Below are 21,159 nucleotides of genomic sequence, written 5' to 3' on the forward strand. Positions count from 1 at the left end.
AAATGAACATTTTTGATTGGACAATCTTCCACATAATGGACGTTTAATTTATAATATTATATGATGTACACCCATCATAGGTATTTACCTCTGAAAAGCTTTAGGATTCATTGATTGGTGAATTGTGAAGTGTTTATAATAATAGTAACTTGAACATCCAATGCTGCTCAACAATCACAGCTAGTTAGAACATATTTAATAGAGTTTGGACCAATGTGATTTCATAGTGGGCGGGGCTTATCATGGCTTAATTTTTGCATCGCGCCTGGTCAGGACGTTTTAAAGTTTTATATTTGTGTTTTTGTGCTGCCAGCGAGCTGTAAAAGTGACATTTGTGAGAAAAAAAAACCTAGTCACGTTCACACCAAGGATAATAACTATAACGATAATGAAATAGATCTAAAAATCGTTCTAAATATAACAGAATAGCAGCCAGAGTCCATACAACAACTATAACGGCACAGAGAAACAGTAACATTGGAATGACTTTTGGATTTTTTTCCCCAGCTGAATGAATGATAAAAACATTGACAGCCAATCAGAATCCATTCCGCTTGAGCATTTAAAGTAGCAGACGACAAACCTGCAATGCGCATAAACTGAGCGTTATCGTTCATTGGTGTATATGCTAATATATTTATCATTCTTGGTGTGAACAGACCTTAAGGGTTAGTTCACCCAATTACTCACCCTCCTGTCGTTCCAAACCTGTAAGACCTTCAATCATCATTGGAACACAAATTAAGATACTTTTGATGAAATCCGAGAGCTTTCTGACCTCCCTATAGACAGAAACATCATAACCAATTTCAAGGCCCAGAAAGGTAGTAAAGACATTGTTAAAATAGTCCATGTGACTACCATGTGACTCGGATTTCATCAAAAATATCTTAATTTGTGTTCCGAAGATGAACGAAGTCTTACGGGTTTGGAACAACATGAGGGTGAGTAATTAATGACAGAAATTTCCTTTTTAGGTGAACTATCCCTAAGACTTCTATGTGCGTAATTTGGGGCATGCAAGAAAAAAGTGCAACTTTTTCCGATTTATGTATATCTATTTTATCGTGTGTGTGTGTGTGTGTGTGTGTGTGCGTAAAAGTTTTTTCTAGGGTGTATGCAAGTCTCAGGATTTTTTGTCTTGCAAATGTTATGACTTCAGCTCTGTAATAAAAAGACTTTAATTTGTCAAGTTAATTTGATTTTAATCAACATTTTATGAACTGACACAACAGAAACAAACATGGATTTGTAATAATTTGCTTTGCTAATTTAAATTCAAAAGACAGTCATAAACATCACAATAGTGGTGAAATGAATAGTGAATCTACCCAGGTGAGTTGTATGGACATGTATAATTTATTTCAGTTCACAGTGCATACAGTGGTACCAGTAGTTCCTGTAACAACACATCAGACTGACCTAATTTGCACTTTAAAAAAAACGATATAAATGCACTGAGAGCATGCGGCAGAGTTCTACCATCCAACTTCATTCACTCAAAAAGTACTTCAACCACCACAAACTAATCTGATCACATGATGATTCCATGTACGTACCAGGAAACATTCAAGAAAATGAAGCAAGAATGGTGTGTCTATCATTATATTGAATAAAATCAGCTGTACAGACTTTTTTTTGTGTAGAACATTCAAAAGCACAATCTGGAGAGTCCAGTGATTCAGCTACAGCAGCTCATTACTCAATTTACAAAAGAATTCAACAGCAAAACAGACAGAAAATGAAGAACGTCACAATACTCCGAAGTAAAAACATACGAATGGTACCATGGTCATAGAAGTTGACATCATATTTGTTTATTGACTGAAAGAAGAGCGCTCATGCATCATAAAAGAATTCCCAGCATTACCAAAAATACTATAGAACTTGCAACGAAAATGCACATCAATACCAAGAGCATTATGTAAACAGGAAAGAAGCAAAAAAAGATTTTAGCATGTTCCTCAATTTATGTGCTTACTATCTAGTTTCAAGTAGTGTTTAATTTTAAACAGCTGGTGAACAGTAACTAGTTCAAATTTATTGTAACTGAGCGAAATTGCAAAAATAATGTTTCTCGTACAGGTTTCCTTTAAAAAAAACTTTAAAAATAAACACTTGGTAGTTTCGATGCTGCAACATGAACTGTGACCGAATTTCAAATAATGCTAAATAACATTAAAATTAATTGTATTTTCTCTACTTTAATAAAAGGAAAATAAATGTAAATTAGATATAGAAAAGGGTTAAATACCTTTACAAGGCAAAATTCTAGCTATTCTGAATTTTCAGTCATTACTAAAGAAATAAAGAAACCATTCAAATTACAGAGCACATGGACGACAACAAACCAAACCATACATGTTTTTCAATTACACAGTATCAAAAATAATAACGACAATAAAAATACGCAGTGAAAGAAAATGTAAAACTGATCACATAGCCATTCTGTGATACTTCGGCTGAGGTTCTGTGTGCTTGATTGGTACTGAAGAGGCTGATGGTCTTTCTTGGATTAACCAAATACCAATAAACAGGTTATTAGGCAAAAAAAAAAAAAGGTTTTCTGACATTCTTACTAGGTATTTCAGGTTTTGGTTCGAATACCAATATTATGCGATTTAGAAACCAGTAAATAAAATACTAAAGTACCTGTGATAAATATGAGCACTGTTTCAAAACCTAAAGAGCTGTCTACAGCATTACTGTATGTGCATAAAGTTGCGGTCACATTTACCATAGTTTGGTGATTTTTTTTTTTTTTTTTTTAAGGGTGAAATCCAGTCCTTCTCACAGAAATCCATGCATTCGGGAATTTCGAATGAGGGCAGAAAAAGTTCAGATTCAAGGTTCAGGGTTCAAGGTTCAAGTTTAGTCGTGTGGATTTGCCTTGTGGACCAACAGAAAGCTGCTTGGTTTGAAGGTGACTTCACACATCACTACACTATCGACAACGGACCATTTCTACCTGCAAAATTCACCAAAAAGTTACTAATGAGACCGCAATTTTATAACCACACAGATAAAGAGTTGCTGTCTATGTAGAGTGACTTGAATCAGTCAGGTATGAGATTCCATTTATGAAGGAAGCTGCCACTCAAGCAGATGAACTCAGTTAAGGCACAACCTTGTATTTAAACAGAGGATAGGGGTAAATTTCTTTTCAGAAGTTCCCTTAAGTTCTGACTGTTAAAAATAGTACACTTAAATGTGATCCTTCCATTTACAGGAAATACTTTGAGCAATGTAGGCAAAAACTATTAGCATTTTAAAGTGAAAAGAATAGCTATTTTAAGGTGACGTTTTTTTTTTGTGTTTTTTTTGTTTTTGTTTTTAAATATACGTACCATCAGTTGAGACAATTACATCAACTACATGTCCTGCATGTCATGTGGGTACTACCGAACAAAAATAGTCATGGACTAATAGCCACAACACTCTAATTTTGATTTCTTACGGTCTTTAACCAGAAATAAACAAATGGCATTACAAGTTTCTTGATAACACTGATTGGGATTTGCATAGTTCATCGGGACATCCGATTTGTTCAAAGGCCGAAGGATATATAGTTTCAGGACAGCTTTGAGCTAAAGCCTAGCTTGATTTGAGACAGGGGTCCTAAAACTTCGAATGCTTTTATGGTCACATCGTTACCACAACAGATTACACAGGAGGGGTGAGGAGGGTCATTAAAGTGTCAGACAGAATGGCACGTGTCCTAAATCACTCTGCTCAACAGCCTGAACAATTCATCAGCCACTAAAGAAACAAGTGCTGGATCTAATGACCACTTCCTTTTTGGTGCAGCAGTACAGCTTTGAAGGTGACGTTCACAGCTGATATAAATGAGTGAAACGGAGGACAAGCCAAATATTTCCGTAACTAAAATCGGTACAATTTCGCAAGCAGTTCTATTCTAACATGCAAATGTCAGTAGTAAAGGGGGCTAGTTCAAATGTCAAGCAAGATTCTCTTTCAACCACCATGATAGTAGTTCATGTAAAAGAGAAAACTGGCCATAGATGAAGACGCCCTCTATCCGGTTAATATGCATACTTCCCTACTATATGAATGGCAGTGAACGGCAATGACGACAATACGGCGGATGTAGAACGTTTGGATTTCAATTTCATTCTACACACATTCATAGTCTATAGAACACACTTTTTATGAAGGTCTCAAAGTTCATTCCTTATCAAATGTATGTAGTACCTACTCACCTAATTTATGCTAAAGCTGCTACAGCACCCCTTGTGGCAACTCTAAGAATGAAACGTGTACTTGTGTTACGTTATAAATTTCACAACTTGTGCATTTGTGTTCTGATACTTGCGTAGAGTATATTTTGGGCCTTAGACTGAACTTTGTACTGAATAAAAGATCAATAAGGGGTTTAAAATATAAATTTATTTGTCAGTAACAAGTTGTGTTTGCACCAAAAAAAGTCAATATACTATGACTGTCATTTTTCACGCTATTGGTCCTTTAAAAAAAATGTAATTTGGATTATTGTCTAGGCTGCATTTAAATACTAACATCTTATCTGGGATAAAAGCAGAAACCTGAGAATTGTCTTGAAAAAAATATTTTTTTCTCACTTCAAAAATACAGCAAATTGAGAACCAGTTGTTCATCTGGCCTAGATAAATCTCTCTCTTTAAGACGCATTGCATGCAAAAGGTAGTGATAGTAATTAGCAAGCTAGCCAGCTACAGTGTCACAGTCAGAAGCAAATGAAATCTGTTTAAGGCATCATATTAAGCTGAGATTCGCTCACTATTTAAATATTTTCGTACGATTTCGTAAAATATACAGAGAAGTTCGCCCCTCACCCACAGTGATTTATCGAAACAGTGATTTGAAACTACTCAAGTGCAAATCATCTGCTGAAATAAATAAAACTGGATGATGAATATTGACATAAATCCCTTTAAACCTAATTTTCGACCTTTCCATCCACCAGTTCTTATACCGTTTTGTGGTTTCGGACCGAATGTGAGAAATAAGAGGACCGATCATTCACATTAACTACAAAGCACCTTTGCAAGTAATTCATGCAAAGAGTGCTGGTGTGACATCAGAGGACAGCGTAAATACAAAACGAGAATTGTTAGATGGGAGTGTTAGTTAGTTTCTCAGGATTTGTCCAGGCTGGTGTTGTTTTGAATGTGTGTGAGCTCCTGGTTGCTTTTGATGGCCATGCTGATGCGACACATGGACTCAATCTCCTCTAGCAAGCCTTTCTCCTGAGTCTCATTCCCTCTGTTTTCCATATCCGTCTCCTGGGACTGGTTTTCTCGCTCCCAAGGTACGAAGACTGAAGGTTGCCCGCCTGTTGCCCTGTGCTGGGCATGTTCCTGGTGGGGCCTCTGGGTTTTTCTGGAAAAGACCTTCTGTCGGGAAAGGCTGCGGGCTCCTGTGTGCCGAGTGTCGGGGCTCAGCTGGGCGTCAGCAGAACTGGTGGGTTTGTCAGCATCACCAGGTGCCAAGAGTTGAATTGTAGGTGTCTCAGGAAGAGAGTGCCTCAGTGGGACTTCTTCATTGGCAAGGTTATTGGGAAGGGTAGGACGGAGAGGTAGGGAACAAGAGCTGGCTTGGCGTCGAGGCGAAGGCGGGAGATGCTTACCGTGAACGGCGCTGTCGTCTTGACCCATATTCCATCCACCTTGTTCTCCGTTTCCTACTTCACAACCAGCCTGAGCAGGGCTACTTCCCAGAGGGGATTTGCAATTTTTCTGGAAACAGTACAAATGACACACTCACAAGGCCATGCCGTTGTTCATAATTGTATTAAAATTTTAAGTTTCCAAGAAGTTTTTAATACAATATTGAATTTTTATAAAAAATAAATATTAAATAATTAAAATAATGAATACATTAAATATTTAATACAATTTTAAATGATTAATAAATACAAAAAACTAAAACAAATATTTAAATAACTGAATGTTTTTTATTAAAATAATCAATCAATCTAATAGTAAACTCTTAGTATACTTTAATGGTAATGGTTATTTCATGTTGAATGTTAATTTATAATAAATGTAAAAAATTATATTTTTATTAAAATTTTGAAACATTTAAAATTAGTTATTTATTAGTTTATTATTATTAGTTATTACTTAATTTTAATTAGATTAAATAAATACCAGTTATTTATTAATATCAAGTTAAAAAAAATATTTAAAAAATTACAATAATAAATAATTAAAAATACAAAATCCCTCACCGTGGAACTGTAGTCCAGGTCTTCGATAGATCTGAAGAAGTCCAGGCTTTTGGCAGCAGACATTCGCCCTTGCTCGATGTGGGACGTACTGAGAGAGTCCAAAATCTCCTCCAGCAGGTTCATCTGGCCCGTTTGAGTGGCTTCAGACTGAAACTCTAAATCAGAGTCATCACTGTCCTCGTTGTATGACGGCACCTCCCCGCTGTCTTCAGAGGATATTCTGCTCAAACACACACAGGTTGTTAACTCAAACACCATGTGGGATGGAAAAAAGCACCAGAGGGCAGTGTTGCCTTGAAGAATAGATGATGTTTACCCCGTAATTGGGTTGGAAAACACACTGTAATAGAGTTTAAACCCTTACCTGCTGGCTGTGTCGTCATTGTTATCGTTGTAATTGTCTGGAAAGCAGAGGCTCATGTGTGGGGACGACTTTGGATTTTGATGCTAAACAGAGGATTGAAATGTTAAAATCCCACCTAATCTACTAAAGCAACACATTTCCTGAATGAAACTTTGCATGTCCCCATTACAGAGCGACAACATTAATTCCTGTCCCCGGCATAGGTGCTTGGTCTGCTAATCCCTTGGCTTTTATAACACACCTGTGTAACACATTTAATTGGCAAATTAAAGAATTGAAGCATTATAGGGCACCGCTTCACGCTGCGGCCCCAGGCTTTAGGGTTTGCCATTAACTAGCCATCCACGACACGTACACACACACACAAGCACACGGCCACTCACTAAAGTAGCCCATAAACTGCCGTTTGCCACATTATCAAAGCACATTACTAAACCGAAGCCCTTTTACTGAGCCCGAGGCGCGAGAAAAACTTCACGCTACGTTGCTAAACGGACAGGGTTGATAAGATCAACTGGTCAAGTCTCGCCATAATGGCTCGAGCAAAAAGCTTCTTGCCATCTTAGGTAACGGTGCCTGCCGAATGGGTTAACGGCCACCCTATCCATAAAAATAGCTAAGAGATGCGTGTACTGAACATTTTGCCATTGGAATAAACAGGAACACATGTTGGGCACTGATTGCCCCACTCGCTAGTAGCCGGCAGCTATAATGAAAGCGATTACGGGGGGTTCAGGCCTTGAATCCTCCAAAAGGCTTTAATGGATTCCTGTGTCAGGGCCATAAATTTGGCCGGCAAGCCACTTTGGCTTAAGTGAAGGGGCTGGATGCACCTGCGGAACTGTGTCACATTCATTTGGTGTCAGCAGGGTGTGTGTGTGTTTGTTTGCCCTGCAACACTGTTTGCAGTTATGTAGCCCCTTGAGTTGCAAAGCGGGCTGTGCTGTTCAGAGAGCGGCCCCTCTCTTGCGCTTTCTATGAGCGGAGGTGTTTATTAAAACAAGGTGAGTGCAAGCCCTCTGCAGGATGGCAACACCAGACCTGCATCTCAAACACCTTCTCCTCAAACAAAAAAAGAACACTCTCAACACATACAGTCAGGTATATGTACTAAAAAAGTAGAATCGGTTAGCTGGCTAAATGCTAATTATTAGAAAATAATGATTTATCGGATTCATTTTTTTTTTGTTTTCAGCAAACCTGAGATCATTTTCAGAATGATCGTTCAAGAATTGTTAGTAAACTTTTAACCAAAAAATAAAAAGAACTTTTTAAAAACAAGTAAATATAAGGAGTTGCTTGGGCAAAACTAGCTGCTACAATGCTAAAGTAATTGCTAGGCTATTGATTTGTGGTTGCTAAGGTGTTCAGGGTGTTTTTAGCATGTTGCTATGCAACTGCTAGAGTGTTTTGGCTAGTTGCTTAAAGAACCAAGTCAAAAGACATTAATATTCAGGGTTATGAGTGTGAAATAATAGTAATAGTAATGCTAGTCTTAAGAAATTGCTAATTATGCATCAAGATGACACAGCAGAGGATGCTAAGAGGTAACAATAAAACAAAGTCAGGCTTAAGCTTTTAGGGTTGGGTATTGCCACAATTTTCACGATTCGATTACTATTCACATGCTTTCGATTCGATTTGATTTCAATTATTTTGGATGTAATATATCAGTTCCAGTACGTGGCAAATTTTCTACAGGAAAAAAAATCTCTCAACTAATGCTGTAAACTGCACATGTAAGTCATAATATTGAAGGTTAAATTAACTTATTTATATACAAACACTTAAATTACAATCAATGATGTTTTTATTATAAATAAAGTTTAGAATTACATAATATTTCTACTCCAATTCATTTTTTTGAAATATAATCATTTAAATCACGGCTGTCATAACAGATTTATTCAAACATGCATTAAATATTGAAGAACATTAAAAATTATAATGAATATGTAACGGTGCATAGCTATATTTATCAGAATGTTGCTCTCTAGGGTTCATTTTTCTAGCTGACTAATGAGTTTATGGTCATTGAATGTGTTTTTCTGAGGTAAATGTGACGTTACGTGACATTGTTTACAAGCCGTTTTATTGACATCTTTCCGAGGTCGAATCACTGATTGAGCGATTACATGACAAAGTTGTACTGTACATTTTAACATACCTTCAGATGTTTAGTCGTGTTTATTTCGCGCTGTAACTGGTATTAAAGCGGAGGAGAGGATGTTCACATGCGCTCCGTGCTGCCGCATCTCTTTAATTGAGGCGCTACAGCGATCTGTCATGCCACATTAAACAGTGCCAAAACGGTATTTATTTTTTGAATCACATAATAATAAGATGGACGTCATTTGAAATCTGAGACTTTGCTTCATATCAAAAGTAACAAAGCACAAATATTATTGCGATTTATTGGATGGGAGGCGCTACATATTCTGCTCATTCATCAACTGAAAACAGACTAATCAATTCTTGGGATTTAAGAATCAATATCGGTTCGTAAAAATGAGAATCGATTAAAATCGATTAAAAGCCCTATAAGCTTTACAATCTCTTCATTCTTTAATTCTCTCAACACACACAGCCAGGTATATGTATTAAAAAAATATTTTAAAAAACCTGACATGTAGACTAAATGCTAGGCTAATTAGCTTGCGCTACATTACTATAGTGCTTGCTAGAACACTGATTTGCGGTTGCTAAGGTGTTTAGAGTGTTTTTAGCATATTGCTAAGCAGTTGCAGTTGTTAGGGCCAAGTTAAAATAAGTTTATAGTCAAGGTTATGGGTGTGAAATAATAGTAACAGTAGGGCTACATGATTAATTGAAATAAAACTAAAATTGTGATTTGGCTTACTGCGATTATCCAATCAAGGCTGTGATTTAATTAAAGACAATATATAAATATAATAATATATTTAGCACTGCATATCAGAGTGAAGCGCGACACTTTGTTCTTCTACACGTGAGCACATCATGATTCAGAAGCTTTAAGGGCTCCCTGCGATATCCTGCCAAAATAAAACCTTGTTATACTGAAAAATAAAATGATTATTATTATTTTCTTGAATAATCTTTTTATATTTTACGGTGAAATATCACAATAATATTATAGTAATTATTACAGTAATATTCTTTATTTTGTCTAATATTTTTATTATCATTATTAAAATCATACTGATACTGTATATTATACATTTTTGAGCCAAACTGTGCAGCCCTACAAACAACCACAGCAAAACTGGAGTTTAAAAATTAAAATTTATTATCTTTTGCCTCCCAAATTGAGTAGTAACAAAAATGACTGTCTTTGCAAATTGCTAATTACTCTCTGAGATGACACAGCAGAGGATGCTGGGAAGTAACAATGAGACAAAGTCAGCATTAAACTTTACAGTCGCTGCATTCTTTCCAAAGTGAGTCAAAGTCAAAGGCCAGGAAAAGAATCAGGATATGAAATAAAATAATAAAAGCCGTTCGAGCCACTGATTCCGAGACAGGCCAAAACCGCTGATTTGGAAAACAAGCAGACATGTGCCCATTTGCTTCTTTAACGTGTACCCTAAATCAGCACGGACATATTGAGCTGCCACAGGTCAACGTCTGCTCCTTAAACTGCCTGTTCAAATCCACACGGAAAATGGGCTGTCTTCAGTCGAAGCGACGAGCAACATCACGCTCTTCAACGGAGACTTTAAAACCGTTAAAACTTCATCTCTCTTGTCAGGGCAGGCCGTTTTAAGAGAAAATCCCATTTTGCTTCTAGCGTGGCCAAGTTGTAAGAAGCGGCAACAGGGCTTTACGTTGCAGCCAATCGTCTCGTCGATTTAATAGCCAGGCTTACATTATATATTTCATATGCTATTTCAGACCAGGCACTGATCTCATGCGCTTGGCAGGGTATGGAAAGGGAAGATATGCCTGGAAAATGCAAACAAAACCCCTGCGCCTCCAAGCCAAAACTTAAGCCAGCATCTGCTGAGCTATTCAAGCAGTTCCCCTTTAAACAAAGCCCAGGACCCATTCCCAGGCAACTTCCCTCCAACTGGCTCCAGCTAAAAGCAACTTTCTGTATATCAGAGAACAGGAGAGCGCAAGAAAGAGTCTGGATGTGTGTGTCGTTCAGAAGCATCCAGTAGGTGGCACTTTGGTTACAGCCGACAGGGCTTTCTCCCCGCCTGCGAGCTTAGCATCTCCGTCTCATCGTCGTCTCATGCAGATGTGCGGCTTCTCTCCGTTTGCAGCGAAACGTCCACCGGCCAAAAGCGCTTTCTCTCCATTTGTGCGTCAATGTTTTTTGACACCCAATGAATCCATCTCGACGCTGGCAGTCCTCCAGACCTACACAGTTTCACAAAGCTCTATTTCACACATTCTCACTCACATTCACCCATCCATACAAACAGCCATGAACCTGTATGAGATGAGTTTAGAAAGAATAAGCAATATCTAAATAGAATTTCATTATGAAAACACACGCATGTACATTTAAATGCATTTAAAAAGAATATAAAACCCACTTTACTTCTGTAATGTGACTGATTTTTGAGTGAAAGGATATTCAACGAGAAAAATATAGGGTGAGACTTAATGTTGACTCAATGACAACATGTTGATTACCACTCCAAAAAAAAAAAAGAAAAAAAATTGACATTTACCTCCTTTTCTTTGAATAAGCAAAAATCTGGGTTACAGTGAGACACAATGGAAGATAATGGGGTCAAATACTCACTGTTTGAATTGTACAGCCACAAAACAAACAAAATGAGTATTAACATGATTTTAGTCTGAAAAAAGTCACATTTTCAGTGTAAACATCTCTAGTTTTACTTCATTGCCAAGACAATGTAACAACTAAAGCAGTCTTTTTTAGAACTATACAGCTCAAATAATGCAAATTTCAAGAGAAGAATTAAGCTTATAATGTTTATAAACTTTACATTTCTGCTTTTAAATTCTCCCAAAAAAATGGCCACATTCACTGTAACCTTTATTATTTTTTATTACGAAAGTGAGGAAATTAGTCTCTTTTTTTGTGCAGTAATCAACACTGTCACAAATGTTGTCAACTTTGGCACCTGGTATTGAACCAGGAATATTTCTTTAAAAAATTCAAACAGGTTCATTTTAATTTCATGACACGAAGAGTTAACCCTTATTCAGCAGCTGTAACGCAATCATGTTTACAGTGGTCACTGCTTAGGGCGGTATGTAAATGAAGGTGGAAACCCATAAGCCGGAGCAGGAAGTGTGTATGAATTATACACAACTTGAACAGAGCTTTTTGGACTCTTTAATATGCAGCGCTGCTGAACTGGCCACGGCTATAGGGGATCCATCTGCCGGCTTCATCCAGAGAGCGTGTGTGTGTGGAGTCATTCCCCAGAGGCTGTGTGCCACTCAGAGGAGGCAGCCGCAACACACACACACACACACCCATAGCTTCAGTCGGCAGGAATAAGCAGGAGATAGAGATCGGCTCCACTCTGCCCCAGGCCCTGCTACTGACACCCAGTCTGGCTTTCACAGGCCCTCAGGCTCGACCTGAAAACCAGCCCCTTATACTGTACGCCACATGGATTCGGCGCAGTGAGCCAGAGTCAGAAAACAGCTCAACTTTTCTGTGAGTGCAGCAAGTGTTCTTATAGCATTTGTGAAACTCCGCTGGACTTATAAACAAAAAATTATCAAAATAGCAATATATATATATATATATATATATATATATATATATATATATATATATATATATATATATATATATATACATACACACACACACACACATACATATATACACATAAATATACATACACATACAGATATATACACATATACATACATTATATATACATTACACATTATATATATATACACACACACACACACACACACACACACACACACACACACACACACACACACATATATATCTGTGTATTTGTATTTATAGCTTGTTATAATTAAATGACATTTTATATCATCATTATTTTGTACTTTATAACAAGCTATATATATATATATATATATATATATATATATATTTGTTATTAAATTGCTATTTTTATATTACATTTTTATTATTTTTACATTATTAGTACATAGTTCAATAAGTATAATTAAAATTACTATTTTATTAAAATATTAAATTAATATTTTTTTTATGTTCAAAATCCTTAATAAAAGAAATATATACCTACATATTAGATTCTGATTGGTTGATTGTGCATTCTGCAGTCTGAATTGCAATCTACCACTAAACTGTTATCGTTTTCCCATAAAGCTGAGCTGATTTCATGTCTCTCGTGTAACTCTCTCTTTCTTCTCACATAATAAAATAAATTCAATCTAAATCAATATTTCATATCCATTTATTTATTTATAATGTAAAGTCAACTTTGCATCGGGTTCCTGATCACCTTATTTTTGGCTCCTAAAAAAAGTAGACTTCACTGAACATCTGAGATTAAAAATGTAGAATAGTATATTAGTATATATATATATATTTTAAAATAAAACTTCAAATTTATTCCACAGATAATTTAATGAAAATGCTTTGGTTACACATTTTAAGGTGTCTGTGTTAGTGTAGTTATACATTTAAGTACTGAGCAATAATAATTAACTACATGTACTTACTATAGGGTTAGGATTAGGCTGTGGTTAAGGTTAGTTGCATGTAATCATGCACAATTTAAAGTAATAGGTTAGTACTATTGTAACCATATGTAACGAGTAACAAAGATACTACAAAATAAAGTGTTACAAATGTTTTTACTATATTAGAAAATACAAAATAGAAGCATTCCCACCAGTGGTCTCAGACTTTTGGACACTAATATGGTTTATAGGATACTGCAGGTCTGTCATTATACTGTAGCATTTCTCCTGTTTTAATGAACACCAGCAGAAGTACACTGAAGAATAGAGCGTGTTGGCCTGCCGCTCAGACCCCCGTCACCCTGTGCTCTTTTGTTCTCTGTTAGACGGTAACGATGACTGAGCGGCGAAGCAGATTGATTTGCTCATTGATCGCGTGGAGGGTCTTTGTGGCTGCCACGTCCACTCTGGTGCACAAACAGGAGAACATGCGTATGTATGTGATGAACCCGAGAGCTCTGATAGTGGGTTCCTCGGGGACGGGTGAGTGGAGGGAGTCGGCCGTCACCTTAAGAAAAGCTCTAATTGGAGGACCTCTGTCTCCACACCTTTTCACGCCGCCTATTCTGTTCTCTCCACCTCTCCCCGACAACAAGGATGCAACTAATAGCCATGCTAATTAAGGGCTGGATGGAAAGTCACCGGTCATGATGGCATGCAGACAGGAAGGGATCAGGCCAGCCGTGGCTTTTGTCCAATGCCCTTCTGACACGGGCCGTGGAGGTGTGAGCATGTAAGGGCAACAAGGGCTGGCTGTTCATGCCGGAAGTGTAGCGGAAGTGAGATATTTTTACAGCTAATCCACACTTGCACCATTCAGCTCTGGATTTTTGATCAACATTCACGTTGCTGAGCTACAGTTGTTAAAGTCTCAATATAGAGACTCAATAACAGAGCAAAGGACACTTTTATGGTAGACTGCTGATGAGTGTGTGTCTGACAAGGCAATTTATAAATAGTGTGTACCTGTAATTTTTTTTTTTTTTTTTTTTTTTTTTATATGAAATGCTGAACACTTGTATACAGCTCTTCCATTTACTCTCTGAAATAAATAAGTAAATAAGCAAGCAAAAGTTTGGAGTAAGATTTTTTTTTTTTAATAAATTTTATATTTTTATTTATAACTTGCTGAATTATGCTGAAAATCAAGCTTTGCAATCACAGGAATTTTAAAATATATCAAAATAGAAAAATTATTTAAAAATTTGCAATAAGGTTTCACAATATTTTTATTTTTACTGTATTTTGGATCAAATAAATGCAGCCTTGGTGAGCATAATAGACTTTGAAATTAAGAGACTTCTAAAAAAGTCTTTTCAACTCCAAACTATTGAACGGTAGCCTAAATAAATAAATTTAAATGTAAATTATATACATTTATTATTAAGATATAATTATTATAAATATTATATATATATATATATATATATATATATATATATATATATATAGAGTGAGAGAGAGTGATAGAGAGAAAGAGAGAGGTTGAGGAAGAGGGCAGATCGATGCAGCAAGAGCATCATGGGAGTCACTGGGCACATGGCCTCATGGTTATGGGTGTCAGTGTGAGGGACAGAGTAGGAAAGCGTGTGCATGTTTGACCTTTTTGGGGGTCAAAGGTGTGTTAGGGTGCAAGGAGAATAAAACCTACAGCTACCTAGCTTAAACTAAAACTAGCAGCAGACTTTTACATTAGTTTAATGTAAAAGACCAATAGAGGATGGAAAACGGTCATGAAACCTGAAAATAAGTGGATGCCAGGGGAAAAAAAAGACACTAGGAAAGTGTAGGATATTGTGATTTACCTAAGAAAATTAGTGATGCATCAAAACTGCAGCCTTGTTGTCAGTCCAAAATCTGGTTTTGTGAAATAACCGCGGCCTATTTCGGTTGGAAATGGAGGCAGGCCAGTGAATGGTGTGAATCCAGGCCACCTCCTGCGTCTATGGGAGGCTCACCGCTTCCCTGCCTGGGCTTGGCAACACATCACTGAATCGCACACGCAAGACACACACTACACACGGCCGCTTTAGCCACAGCTGTCAATCAAGGAGCCCCACGTCGGTTCGGACTTACTGGTGTGCAAATGGCCGCTTCTTTCAGGAGGCGGACTGTCCGTGAACCCCTTTCCCTCTGTGTGTGAGCGTGTGTGAAAGAGTGTGTGTACGTGCTCACCTCTCTCCTCTGAAGTCTCCTGGGTGAGAGGCTTTTAGTGCTGGTGGGAGAACCTGCACAGTACGGGCTTTCCTCCTCTTCAGCGTCCTGCCGAGCAGCAAAAAAATAAGAGGGAAACTGAGAAATCATACACAATACTTGCTTAATATGTACCCAGTTTTATCGTGTGTTATTCGAAAAGGTTTCTAACATTCTTCAAAATATCTCATTTTATGTTTCACAAAAAAAAGTACATTTTAGGGAATGGTCATATTTGCCATTGCCCTGCAAAATCTTGCAGGAAATCTAGTCAATTCAATAGGAATTTAGGCAATCTGGAGTTTCACAAAAGAGCGAAGAAATTCCCTACGCAGATTTCACTCGCGTTCATGAACAGAACACTGCTTGGTTTGAAATTGACTTGTGTAAAAAGAGTGTTTAAAGGATTTGTTCACTTCAGAATTAAAATTTCCTGATAATTTACTCAACCCATGTCATCCAAGATATTTATGTCTTTCTTTCTTCATTCGAAAAGAAATTAAGGTTTTTGAGGAAAACATTCCAGGATTTTTCTCCATATAGTGGACTTCAACAGTTACCAACAGGTTGAAGGTACAAACTGCAGTTTTGGTGCAGCTTCAAAGGGCTCTACATGATCCCAGACGAGGAATAAGGCTCTTATCTAGAGAAACAATCTGTCATTTTCTAAAAAAATAAAAAATAAAAAAATAAATAAATAAATAAAAAAAATGTATATACTTTTTAACCACAAATGCTCATCTTGCACTACTCTGCGATCAGCCACGCCTTACGTAATCACGTTGGAAAGGTCACGCGTGACGTAGACGGAAATACCGTGGTAGGGCAAAAAAAACTCCATATTATTATCTCCTCCAACTTCAAAATCGTCTGACATCGTTGTTTTACCTTTTTTTTTTTAAAGACCATTTGACTTAGTCTTTCCCTGATTGCTTTGCAAACCCTTGTTCGGTACTTCCACCTACATGAACCGTGACCTTTCCAACTTGATTACGCAGATCTAGTGCAAGATGAGCATTTGTGGTTAAAAGGTATATCATTTTTTATTTTATTTTTTTTTAGAAAATGATCTATCGTTTTGCTAGGTAAGACCCTTATTCCTCACCTGGGATCATGTAGAGCCCTTTGAAGCCACACTGAAACTGCAATTTGGACCTTCAGCCCGTTGGTAACTGTTGCAGTCAACTATTTGGAGAAAAATCCTGGAATGTTTTCCTCAAAAACCTTAATTTCTTTTCAACTGAAGAAAAAGACAAACTTCTTGGATGACATAGGGGTGAGTAAATTATTAGGACACTTGAATCCTAAAGTGAACTAATCTTTTAATGCATCGCTACACTATTGACAATGGAAATTTTGCAAGTGAAATTTCGTCAAAATTTCCCTAATGTGAGTTTTCTTCCTCTTCACCATCCTGCTGAAAAGCAATAAAAGTGAGGAAACCGAGAAATGCATTACTCTGTGAAATTTTGCAGGTGGAATCCATTCATTTTAATAGGAATTTGTGCATTGGGATTTTCGCAAGAGTGAAGGAGATCCCTGTGCAGATTTCACTCGTGTTCAAGTTAGCAAATGCAATGCGTTCACCAACAGAAACCTGCTTTTATTGAAAGTGACTTGTGTATGAGCTGTATTTCATACATCTCTACGCTGTTGACAACATTTTTACTGAACCCGTGAATTTTCTGTGAAATTTTGGCAAATTTTCCCTAATGTGACCGGACCTTTCCTCCTCTTTAGTCCTTTTAAAAGCAAAAAAACACAACACATTTCTTAATATGTACCCGGCTTTATTCTGCCCAATTTGTCAGTGTGCGTTTTCGAAATGTTTTGCTACGAGCACATTTGAGTCTTGTATGGCAACAGACCGCATGATTATTTATACGAACATGCGCACACCCAATAACACTGACTCATTTGAGCAGTGTCTTGTTCAAATCTGTTTTGGTTTAGCTGAAGCAGAGCAGACAGCAGCAGCTAACATCCGGCGTATCAACTGTGAGAGGTTTCGTCTCCTCTGGGCCGCCTTTCCGAGCTCCTGGCCTGACAGTTCACGCCACAATTGCCTTATCAAAGACATCAGTGTTATGGAAACATACATCTCGTTACATTAGCTTTGAAGAAATCACTCGCTCACTGATGAAATATGCAAAAAGTATGAAAGGTGATGCTGGGGAGGGGGGTTGACATGACAGCCCATTGCCAGAGGCGCACTTGTTAGAAATGTACACTCCCGAACAAAGAGCTAAGCAGGTTTCACAAGCCATTTAAAACCCTGAGCGTGAGCCATGGGTGAAGTCACGTGATCCATCTTAAATAGTGTGTGTGCATGAGTCTGTATGAGTGTTAATGTGAGAGATGGTGAGTTTCCTATCCAGAAAGCATTTTTAGGCTTTTGAACGCACAAAAATGCAAGGTTTGGATAGACAGAGAACTCTGAATAACTCACCTTTTGTGTAATCTTGTCCTTCATGTCACGTATTTTCCGCTTTGCGTGATCTTTGGCCTTTCAAAAGAGAGAGAAAACTCTAATCAATAACTGAACTACAAAAAAAACAAAAACAAAAAAAAAAAAACAAGAAATGTTGAAAAAGGGAAAAGTGAATCATATTAAAGGGATCGTTCACCCAAAAATTAAAATTGTCATTATTTAAACCTCTATGATTTTTTCTCCTTCTGCGGAACATAAAAGAAGATATTTTGAGAAATGTGTTTTTTTTGGTCCATACAATGAAAGTCAATGGGCTCCAAGGTCGCTTGGTTTCCAACGTTCTTCAAAATATCTTATTTCATGTTCAACAGAACAAAGAAAGTAATTTGACTTTGTGTTTTTTATTAGGGTGTGGTCACACAAAATCCAGCAATTTCACTAAGAATCTGCACGACCGGGATTGTCGTGTGAGAGCGAATTAGTTCCCAATGCAAATGTCAGTCGTATTCAAGTTAGTCATGCAAATTTCCGTTGACCAACAGAAAGCCGCTTGGTTTGAAAGGGTCTTCTGTGTGAGCTGTGCTTCATTAATCAATATACTATTGACAATGTTATATTGTCACAAAATTTCTGCAACATTTTGGCTGGAATTCTGCTAATGTGACTGCACAATAACTTAACTGTATAGCATGCAAAAGTGTGGTGAATTACTAAATTCAGGCCCCCCCTTTTCACGTTACGCACTGATTTTGAGGAAAAAACATTAAATATTTTTCTTTACCAAAACGTAAAAATGTAACAAAAAGACCCAAATTCTGATTTATGCGAGGACATGCGAATTCTAGTTACTAAAATATTGGTTAATCAGGTTGAAAAGCATTTATATACATAAATACAATGGAACACAAAATAAGATATTTTGAAGAACTGGGAACCAAACAACATTGGCCACTGACTTTCACATATATCACAATATATGTTATAATATGTGACCTGTGCTGACAAAAATGAGTCGCAATAAGCAAATTTTCAAAAAGTAGTTATCGTTATTCTCTATTATAAGACCTTCAGAATGACGATGAAAATGACTGAGCTACACCTGTTTGAAGTTGGCAGAGTCAGCAAATTCAATTTTGAGAAAAATCAAGTTCAAGTTTTCTGAATGTTCCAAAACAAAATCACCTTGCAACCATACCTTAAAATCCATGGTAATAATACCAAATTTGGCACAAACCCAGTCAAAACCCATATCTATAGAAAAAAAAAATATATCCAACTTTTTTTTTTCCCATGATTTACAATTGTTTGATTAACATTAATGATACAGACAGCCTATATATTAAGATCTACTATACTACACATATCTAATATGTTACAAATCAGATATTTTTCCCCAACAGTTAACTAAATGTTCACATAAGACATAACAGATATCGTTTGTGTCGATACTTGCCAAGACAGATATTTTGAAATGCTGTAATTCTGTGCATAAGTGTACAACGGGATCGCTGTCAGAGGCGTCTTTGTGCGTGCGCTTCGGATCTGTCAGTCAGCATGAGTAAGATCGATTTGTTTACATCAGCATGAGTTTGAAAATCACATTTCATTGGCTCATACTCATGCCATTGAGAATTCGCTATGAATATTCACAAAGTTGAAATGCACTTTACAACGATACCAAACTTGTGCTGAGAGGAAACGCCAGTCGTCGAGAAGCGAGCAGAGAAAAACTGCAAATTTTCAAGGTTAAAGGAAAATGTAAAAATTAAGATACTTTTAGATGTTTAATTGCTATTTGGAGCATTGGGATCACTAGACGAGGGCTTAATGAACTCATTTTTTGTGAAAACCTTAGTTTCGACCAAAATTGACATTTCTCACTTGTTTTGCCTGTAGCTCGACATTAGCCTGTGCGTATTCCGACTCATTTTGCCAGCTCAGGTACATTTAACAAAATATCTTTAATGTTCCACAGAAGAAAGTCATACAAGTTTGGAGCGACAAGAGTGTTAATAAATGATGACAGAATTTTTGGGCGAACTTGTCCTTTTAAAATTTAAATACTTGTTCATGTAAACATTGTTTCTTGCAATATGAATCACCATAGTGTAATCCCACATCTGCTTATAGCAAATATTGTTTTTATAAATCCAAGGTCAGAATGGCTATTTCTTGTATGATCTTACCATCTGAAGGTTTTTCACAACTGGTTTTGCCCTCTGCCGCTATGGAGTAGAAAACATACACATTTTTCAGAGAACTTGCCAGCATTTTCGTAAGACGTTTGCTGAATACATCTCACATAAAATAAACACGCATTTACTGTCACAAATCATTAACGGCTGAATAAACACCTTGTTCCTCAAGTCAAAACGTTTGTTTTGCCCCAAAGCAATGAGAAACACCTTTGCCATTAAAACGAACTATTAAACAGGTCTGGTCCCTTTATACGAGTATGAAACCAGAGAGAGTGACGCTCTAGGAAGCTCTTATTGAATGGTATGTTCTTGTCTGATTTTATCTCTCGTTCCCGGGTAACATCGGTCTTTACCAGATGAATGCTACAAGGCTAACACGCTAAACCTCTGAAATGCACGGGATGCTGCCGAGTTTACGTCCAAAAGCCTTGACCGACATGATGGCGCTGCGGCCCTTTCTTATGGATTTGTGTCAGTCAGAGGATGTGAACTTTATACAAAACCTTTTGAAAAAGGCACTCCAGAGAACTAATTCGGCTCTGGCTGACGGATTGAAGGGGGGGAGAGAACGCAAAGAGACAGTCAAAAAGAAAACAGGCGCGAGAGACAGCGCGGAGAGAGGTGAGAGGAAGACAGCAGAGGGAAGGAGAGAAGAAAAGAGGGCTTTTCTTTTGTTCAATCTATCGAGTAATGGCTGTGTTTCCTGCCAGAAGTCTCGTGTCATCTCCGATGACTGGCTGTCACATCATATCAAGCCTGTCTCAACATCTTAACTGTCCCACGCCACAGTTTTCACCATCTTCCTGGCATCGCATCTCCACTTTCATGCGATTCGCTCAACTGGATATGTTTCATCACCTCATAACCAACGGGAAATAATAAAGGCGCTCAGCTGCTTTGGGCTTAATTATTCAACCGAAATTAACATTAACATTACAAGAAGTAAAATGAATAATTGCCAGCTGCTTACCATCTTGGTGTGAATCCACTGTTGATAAGACCTTGAATTACCTAAGAAACAGAACCGCGTGAGAGTGTTAATAATAAATTCAGAACAAAATATTTACAAAAAATAGTATTT

General features: G+C 37.2%; 1 protein-coding gene across 5 annotated transcripts in view; it reads right to left on the bottom strand.

Moving 5' to 3' along the window:
* Positions 1-1,340: 1,340 nt before the first annotated feature.
* Positions 1,341-21,159, bottom strand: part of dennd1b (DENN/MADD domain containing 1B) — a 107,866-nt gene continuing 88,047 nt past the window's right edge. For all 5 annotated transcript variants that reach the window (XM_048182901.1, XM_048182896.1, XM_048182898.1 and 2 more), the window contains 7 exons: positions 21,049-21,089; positions 20,067-20,105; positions 17,899-17,955; positions 15,432-15,518; positions 6,594-6,676; positions 6,230-6,449; positions 1,341-5,735 (listed from right to left, as the gene is read on the bottom strand). In XM_048182901.1, the coding sequence (XP_048038858.1) occupies positions 5,136-5,735; positions 6,230-6,449; positions 6,594-6,676; positions 15,432-15,518; positions 17,899-17,955; positions 20,067-20,105; positions 21,049-21,089 (1,127 nt within the window). In that variant the 3' untranslated portion in view covers positions 1,341-5,135. The remainder of the gene's footprint in view (positions 5,736-6,229; positions 6,450-6,593; positions 6,677-15,431; positions 15,519-17,898; positions 17,956-20,066; positions 20,106-21,048; positions 21,090-21,159) is intronic.

This window comes from Megalobrama amblycephala, linkage group LG2, assembly GCF_018812025.1.
Source record: "Megalobrama amblycephala isolate DHTTF-2021 linkage group LG2, ASM1881202v1, whole genome shotgun sequence".
NCBI lineage: Eukaryota > Metazoa > Chordata > Actinopteri > Cypriniformes > Xenocyprididae > Megalobrama > Megalobrama amblycephala.